Here is an 8,998-nt window from a genome sequence, read left to right on the forward strand (position 1 = left end):
CGGGTTTTTCGTATACGTATGCGGCGGGATATGAATGCGAGAGTATCCGTACTGTCGCCTCATTGGATATGGCAGGTCGGCTGCCGACATATCGGGGACTCGACATGAACCTGCGGAACGCTTCGTTCGTTCTCATTGTGCGCGGAGCTGAGGAGAGTAGGACATGCGTGACTCGGGACGCTGGATGAGCTTTGCCCAAGGGTGGTTGCTTGGTTGTTGGCGTTCTCGGCAGGCAGCTAGATAATTAATTAGTAAAAGCACTCTAAATAAACTTGGTCTTGCAGCCAGGTGGATAAGTTATCTCAAAACATACCACAAATGTCGTCACCCCTGTTAATCAAAAACCGTTAGTAAAAAGGAACCGGTGGATAAGATACTTGGGTTTAGTTTGACTCACCAGTATTGCTTGCTCACAATGGTGGGCGGACATCGACGTTCAGTCTCGATGTACTTGGGACACCAGGATTCTACCAAGTGGTAGTGGTGTTGGCAGCTGAGTTCTTTCTATAAGAGTATTAGAATCCATCATCCATCCCTCATGATGCCCATGGGCTCATGATATACCACTTACGTAGATGTAGTTGCACATTGTGAAGAGTGGACCAAGGGCGTCTCGATTCTAGTAAATCGGCGGTCGAGGTATGTGCAAACGAGTTGGATGTCGAAAGAATATCCCTTCGATCCAAATTTCCCTTCAATATATAGCCGAAAGTCTGTTGTATCAAGTGGTGATGACAAAGTAGAGTAGAGTAGGTTGGTGGATAACAAGAGCGGCGAGAGGTAAGGTTTAGTATAGTATGGATGGTAGTACTTGTATGGAGACGGAAAAGAATGATTGATACACGGCTGTAACGTCGACGTCAAAACAGCCTCGAGGGAAGGTCAAGAGTATTTAAAGACAAGACAAGATGGACCCAAAACAACGGAACAGAAGCTAGTTAGTAAATCCCTACGGACGGGGATCCATGGGCTGGGCTGAAGGTTGTTTATTATAAGTCCCAGTCCCAGTCACAGACGCAGTCCCAGAGAAAAAAGAGCCCTTCCCAGTTCAGTTCAGTCCCCTTCCCATAGCCAAAGAACCCCTGTTGACAAGAAGACCAGACAACCATTTGTAGACCGGTACGTAGGGGGGAGGGGGGTGTGTGAATGGGAAAGAATTTTGGATGGTGGCACTGGTTCCGAGAAACAAGGGGGTCTGGGGTTTTGGTTTTGGGAGCTGAAGAGCGGGAGGGAGGGCGTGTACAGTCTCTATGCATCTATCGAGGGTGTGAATTTTGAACTACCGGGGTGTTTGTTCTCTCATGTCTTAATCTAAGGCGAGCAAGACAACAAGGGCAGAGAAAAAAAAAAGTCCCCCTCTGCCCTCTCGAAGCCGCTACAGTTTAGTACGGGGGCAACACAGACCAGCCTACGAGCCCTTCAACGCTTCGGCGACGGCGAAGTGAGGATGAATATAGTGGTCTAATCACGGAGCAAAACGAGCAGAGAAGCAAAATGGAAGGAAAAAGGAATGATGCAAAAGACCCTGAATCTATCTGACTGACTCACCGAGCCATGACCGAGGAGAGAGCAGAGCACTGTTGCGCAAGAGGTCTGATGCTATTCGCAGATTTGTGTCATATTAAACTTTTTTTGTTTTTGTTACATGTTATGTTGCTCCTCTCTCTCACCCACCGCCGGCATATTTGCTGGCGAGTAAGTTGGCGTTGCGTTGCGTTGCTTGCGTGCTGTCTTGTGCATTAACGAGGAGAGCACGAAACAACGCTCTTGAACTTGGACCCTTTCCCCCACCACCGCAGCAACATATATCAGACAACAACAGAGACATCCATAGATCAAATATCATATTTCCTCGTATCAATACCGCCGGCAGTTACTACACCTTACCTTGATGGGCGGAAACCAAACTCATGTATCAGGTTACAGCACATACCTACATACATGCAAATTTGAAGCTATTCCCTCTTTTGCATACCGCAGAGACAAAACAAGGCTCACATACAGCAAGATTGGGTACTCACCGACAAGAGAGAGTCTCTCACCTGGTGGAAAATGGAATGGATTCTTTTGCATCCATCTCCACAGGGCTAAGCGCTGCCCGCCAGACCGCGCCCTCGCGAATGCCGGTGAGACAAGTCCAGTTTAAGAGGGACCCTTGGTTCAAGAGAATAATGTATCTTATCCGCCTCGTTGAAAGAGCAAGGTAAGAGATATCCACAACGGTAGAGACCGCCTCAAATATTCTACTGCGGCGCTTGCTTGAATTATTCTATCCTGTACCGGATCCGTATGTAGACGAATATTTCTGATTGGGGAGATGCCATGGGCGGGCCGGTGGCACGTGGAAGCCTCAAAAGAGAGGCCCCCCTCTTCTCTCTCTCCCCTAAAGCTAGGCCTCGTCTAGGTACAGTTACCGTGGCCGTCCACTGAGTGTTCCCCCCGTGTGATCAGCTAAGCTAGCATCCAATCCCGCCCAAAGATCCCACAACGGTTCCGCTTGGAATCACCGTTAATTGAGATTGATTGCTTTTTTGGGGTCTATGTCTACTAGTCATGACACAAAATATGATATATTCGTTTAAGGAGTCATTCGTGTCATGATCTACCTCCTTCCGGTGCATCATATTTGCTTTTTCCAAACGAGGGTTCGTCATGATCTACTGGATGAGCAATGCTGTCTCCATCAGATAAGTCGAGTCAGTAGGTAGAGGTCAGGATATCTCACTCAGGCCTGAGCCTGGTCTGGCCTGGCCTGGCCAAACCCATGGAACGTCAATGCACTGCACGTACTGCACATCAACGCCGGAGCGAAATGGAAAGATTTTCTTGACCTGTGCTGTTTCTCTTGCTCGCATCTCTAGCACCTGCATCAGCGGACGGACGCACGGTTCATAGGTAGTGTCACTGTTACTGTTACCCTTCATTCATGACATGACATGACATGACATCTTCATACTACAGAGTAATATGAGTCTGTAGACAAGAGACAGTTTGACCCACCATGTTCCATGATTTCCTTTTCCCTCCGTTCTAGACGTTCAATCATCCATGAAAAAGAATATTACGCTTGGACAGTTGACGCCATTGTCCACACCTTCATGTCATGGCCCCCCTGGTTAATAAAACACACATCCCATCCCACTCAAGTACCGTTCCCGTCTATGACTTTGACACGCAGCACCACTGCCGAGGTCTTGTATCACAATTCGGAGGAATGACTTCTTTTTGGGACAGAAAGAGAAAAGACAGAGACTATCAGTCTATATGCATCATTAGTCTCTACTCGAGCAAGGTTGAGACCGCTCATGCATTGCATAGCATTGGATCTCTCTTTTGCTCCACTGCACACGTGGTGGGATGCCGGTAGAGTTCCCAGTCCCAGTCTAGTCCTGTCCAGTGAATGATACTCCGTACCGTCTGGGCTGTCACTCTACCGAAACAGAGTCTCCGCTAGACGGGAGATGAGCTTCATCAAGATGAATGACGCTGGACAGGGCATGAGAGCCAATAGACCAGACGATGCCATGCCATGGTATTCGTAAAATCTAATGAGATGAGCTGTGTACCAAAATAACAATATGTACTGTCATCACCTGTCACTCACTCCGCATTTGCATACTTTCCTAAAGAGGAACCGGTCAATACGCTGGACGACAGCCTGAACGCGGGTCCTTTCTGCTGTGCTGCATCTCTTCCCTCTCCATCTGCATGCGCATGCAGTGCTTGCTGGCATAACAATACAGCCTGTAAAGAGACCACATTCCCACCAATTGATTGGGCGGCTAAAGCAGTATCCATGTCACATCTCAACCTCAATACGTACATATAGCACACACCCATGTTAACCAATATCTCGATTCTACGATGGATGGGATGTCCTTTTCGACCACGGCTCCGATACAGTACTGGACCGTCATAACCTAAGCGACTGGACCTGGTTTCAAAACTTTTCTATCCCCATTCCCCCTTTTTTTGACAAGATGCGAAACTGCGTCATGGTTTAAAACTGCCGCTACACTAGTTGAGGAAGAAAAAAGTCCTTCTGGAAGGATGGCCATAATTTCCACCACTCCCCACCGCCCGACGCGAAAAGAGCACACCGCTATCCAATCAGCCCTGCTAAACCACACCTTCTTGAGTCTTCTCACGGTGCTGAGAGTTAGCTGTGCTCCTAATAGCTGGACCTGGACCTGGACCTGATCCAGTGGCGACTTGATGCAAGGGGATAGGCTTTACCGACTGGCTGGAAGGAGGCGTCATGGGCTGGAGACTTCGACAAGAGTTTAGAGTCTTGTGCCGGGCTCTAGGATAGTGTCCCCGTTGCAAGCGTCTTTACATGCTACCAGTAGACTTCATCATCTTCAATGTTGTGTATTAACTATACCAGAAATGACGTCCACCGAGATGTCATCTCATGTCTCCTTGGAAATGTCTTCAATTTCGTCTTGATGAAGCCGTCACCAGTCCGTCAAGTCTCCAGGCTCATTCTCTGGTCTGAGAACCCCCTGGCCTCTGACGCCAACCCCTAGTTCCTGTCGCGTTGTTCTCTTGCAATTCACATCACTCGCCAAGCCCTTCCACAACAGGGGTTCAACCAATCAACAACGTCCCAGCTTTCTTCTTTGGCGTTCCCAGGACGCGGGCTCGGGCCTCGGGATGTTCTGCTTCTGGTGCAGCGGGTGTGACAAGCCCCCAGCCTGTTTTGCCTTTTCCTTCCTTCTGTTCTGTTGCGTCCCTGAAGTGCAGGTTGCCTCTTTTTCTTTCTTTTCTTTTTGCGGCGTCTTTCGCCATAAACGTCTCTGTTGATGCAAGGATCATGATGACGAGCATTCTGGAATCTGTGTTCAGAGACATTGTCTGGGATCTGGCAGTTGTGGTCATGAACCAACAGTCCAAACGCCAAACCGTTGACGAAATTGAAACTTAAAACTAAAGCCCTGCTTTTGCTTGTTTGATTGGTGAACCTAAACATACGCTGTAATCTGCAGTTGATGTTACATGTGTCGTCGCATCCATTTCCATCGGAGATCTTAACTACATCATTTCCTCGCGTTTTATTTCCCTTTTTGCGGAGGGAATGCATACTGTTCATATGATCCTTATGCAACCCTTCACGACGTGACCCAGACCGAAGACTACAAGACGTGTCAGTCGCGGCCATTGTCTCGGAGCACTTTTTTTCTTTTTTTCGCCCTTTCCTTTGCACCGATTGCTTGGTAAAGTTCCGCTACAGTGCAGTACCACCGTACCGTATCCTATCCTTACCCTGAGACCTGATCCTTCAGCCTGGGTACTCTGTACTAGTACTACCGTAGCAGAACAGCCTCCCATTCCCGAGCATACGGACTGGTAAACCCACCCGAAGCTCTCCAGGGCCCCATCCTGACAGGGACGCTGGACCGGGGATCTTCGTCAGGTCAGCGTCAGGTGGTTACGTTCATGTTACCAAGAGAGAGGTCTTCCTTTTCTCCTGCCCGGGCAGATCATATGGATCGAGTCCTTGTATGCCGAGGGATGATCTAATGGGGATCCTCAGTGAACCAGGGAGTTGGGAGCAGGACAGGACAGGCTCAGCCTTGGGTTTGAGAGTTCGGACTGACGGCATTCCCGAGTCTTTGGGTTGGCCAGGTTAGCGAAATCAAACGAGGAAACAATTGAGACAACAACTGCCAGACTGAGACGGTGAAATTAGCTCGGGCACTTCTGTACCGAACTAGACTACTGTCAGTCCAGTCACATCATACCCCCAAGCAAGCTGTAACTGCAACTACCGAGTATGCAATAACCAGAAACAGAGCATAAACATAACATGTACGGATACAGCTCCAAACGGTATGTGGAGTGTGCATTATTTTTTCCACAGCACTAATGTGAATGATGCAGACCAGACCGCCACTTGACAGCTGTACGAACGATCCATACCAGTTCAACAACGCATATCACGGAGTCTCGACACATCTATTTTTGATGCCCGAGATATTATCGGTCTGGCAAAGGGTAGGGAGACAAGTATTTGCCTCAACCCTTTGTGATCTTGTGAATGGTAGGAATGTTACGACAGGTATGGGATGCAAGGCATGACCCCAGACTTGGCAACCATAACATAAAATTTGAGCAAGGAAAGACTCTGCTATTCCTCCTTCGCTTCCATTAGCGGAACGCTACCGCTTTGAGAACGGAAGCTATCGTGCGGAACGGAACAGTCCTTCACTAGTTCACCGGTTTAACTACTGGGTGCGTCAATTTTACCTGACTGCTCATGCTAAGAAACCATGATGATAACATTGCAATGGGGGTTTACACTCTTTTGAATTGTCGTCACTTGATCGTGAGAACCGCATAATTCCTGCTTCGAGTTTGTTTCATGTGATCACTATCATATTATCGTATTCGGCGTGAGTTAATACTTCTCCAGACAGACTATATGTCGGGACCGGAGTCGGAACCGTAGGAACCATACCCTACACAAGACAAGGTAGAATTCTCATGGTGTTGCCTGGACTAATGGATAGGCGAAGGGACATGATATGCCTTTATCAGGATCACACGAAAGCCAAGCCAGACCATTTACCACGCCCAGCCTTTATGATCGACCTGGCGATGGTGTAACAAGGTATGAGCATTAGCACAGCAACCCACGGCGGTCATGGGCGTGCCGCTCTAGACATCAAGGTAATTAAACCCGTATGGTAAAGTATAATGTAGCTATGACTCTTCCAGGGCTGTCACGCTAATCGTCCACATCACGAGTACTAGACAAGCCCATGATCTTGCAAGAGGGTCAAGGTACCGAGACTGTTTCAGGGTAGTGTCCATTTATTCCAAGATAGAGTCCCAGTTATTCCAAGACTCGCACGATTATATCTCCCTCGGTAGACATGCACATCAGAAAGAAAATGCTGTCTCAGTCAAGATGTCTGTGAACTCATGGATACAGTTATCCGTACAGGTTGACCTATCGTGGATCAAGGAACATGACCGTCTTCACCCCCAGCCAAGACAATAATGTCCCTGGTCTGGTAAGAACCAGCCCGTTGGGAAATTGGCGAGATGTGATGTGCCGTTCTAGGCAAGTTTTAGAAAAGCTAAGCTACTCGATAAGTTTATCTCTTATAACAATAAAGTGATATTACCGTGATGCATGAAAGGGAAAGCATTGCACGGACATGTTACTGTTACTGTTACTGTTACTGTTACTGTTGCTGTTGCTGTTGCTATCGCGGGGGTGTGTATCTGGCAAGCATCATTCTCTCCCTGTGAGACAAAGTTCCCATGTCTTGATCTTCATTTCTATCTGTGCCTGACAAGGGGCTATGATTCTTGGAAGAGGGAGAAGATTGGATGGCAAAGTACACTGATCATTCCCCCTTGCGGCATATCAAATGCCGAAAAATAAGGGTCCAACCAGTTTGTAAGGGTTAAAGATCTGTTTGAGATGAAGATTTGGGCAGAAGAGGAGAAGAATCGAGAGTTGGGCATCAAGATCTTCATCAATTCTCGATGGGAAATATCCACTTTTGGACATCCCGAGGCAACGGATTAGTTTAGTTCATCTCATCCAGGTACGGATACTGTACAGGGCTCCACGACTGTACCAAACGGTTGGAGAAAGCTTAATTTACTGCATTTAATTCATTGAATCTCAAAAGAAGTCCATAATATCACGTACTGTAAATACCCAGAAGTTATGGTTTATGTTTCATCGGTAACTAGCTCTTTGCGTTAGATTGGGAATAGTGGCTCTTTTTACTTCGGTCTCGGAGTCTGCCAAGCTCCCGAATTATGAGACCATCCTTGTATTTCTAGAAGAACCAGCCTTTACTTGGCAATTCGTTTAGCGAAAGATACACTGATGATGTACACTGATACTGTCCATTCCCGTGACCATGATTGCATGTGGAGATACGATTGGTAGCTCAGGTGAAGCCATCATGATTCAAACACTATCACTTATCATATTCCGCTACCCAGAAAGCGAGCGGCCCGTGGGCACTCTTTCTTAGATGCATATATGCACGACTTACAGAATCACGATACGACAGCTTATCAGAAAGAAACATTTTGCGTATTAAATGAATCGTAGGTGAGTCGATCCTACTAACCACCGTCGACAGATCATATAGTCAAAGCGTGCCTACGTAACTATAGTGAGCTTTGCTGAACTATTTGTAGAGCTTCTGAGGCACAGCAGTTCGTAATGATACCCCTGCTCAGCACAACCCTGTTGTATATCAGGACGATCAAACCTCGACAGCAGCGTGAATTAACTTGACTTGATTTCTTGCTTCAACTGAAAATGGTTTATCATAATGAGATATTGCCGTCGAGTTAGACATCGAGTCTGTCTTACAATAGAGGATACGGGGGGGGAGGGGAAAGAAAGGAAAAGGTCCAAACTCTAACTAAAGGCGCACCACCCCCAATTACACCTGCAGGCCTCCTCTCAAACTGAGTTTGCAGGGGAAAGAATTACTAGCGATAGGTGCTTCGGATTGGGACGTAGTATCGGCATATGCGTGGGCCTCTCATCAAACGGCTGTCTGAGTCCGACTTGCCAATCAACCACCGAGGAGCTCCTCTCCGAAGGACGGCGGATGCATCGTAAAGCTTCCCCTAGCGGGCGTCTGTTTTGTTTTTGCTTCTCCTCAAGACCAAGATGTATGCCCATCAGCTTCAAACGTGGCGTTACTAGGAAGGGTACAGTAACCTGCCGAGAACTTTAATACGCCATAGACGGTAAGGTGTACGATAGATAACCCCAGGTATTCGCTGGAGATGTAGGCAATATATTGGATGGAAGGAGGCAGGGAGTGTATATTGGCGAGGTTGGACTTGTTGTCTCTTCTCTCATCTTCACATCTCCCGAGGGAATGCCGGCGAACAGAGACGGATGTTACGGGAACAGATAGTGGCTGGGCAAGTAAACGAGATGTGGGCGTGGGAAAGAACCCAGAGAACCTAGAGGAAGATTTAGAATTGGTAACTCGGTCCCTGAGGA

General features: G+C 47.7%; 1 protein-coding gene across 1 annotated transcript; it reads right to left on the minus strand.

The window, feature by feature from the left end:
• Window positions 1-132: 132 nt before the first annotated feature.
• FIESC28_02949 (uncharacterized protein) lies at window positions 133-589 on the minus strand (the record flags this gene model as incomplete). The annotated part of the gene is made up of 4 exons (XM_031157098.1): window positions 133-236; window positions 314-330; window positions 398-504; window positions 572-589. The coding sequence occupies 4 exons, from the start codon at window positions 587-589 to the stop codon at window positions 133-135; spliced, it is 246 nt and encodes an 81-aa protein (XP_031018807.1).
• Between the last annotated feature and the right edge of the window lie 8,409 nt (window positions 590-8,998).

Source organism: Fusarium coffeatum (genome assembly GCF_003316985.1).
Source record: "Fusarium coffeatum strain FIESC_28 chromosome Unknown BRIP53273_contig_63, whole genome shotgun sequence".
NCBI classification, from domain to species: domain Eukaryota; kingdom Fungi; phylum Ascomycota; class Sordariomycetes; order Hypocreales; family Nectriaceae; genus Fusarium; species Fusarium coffeatum.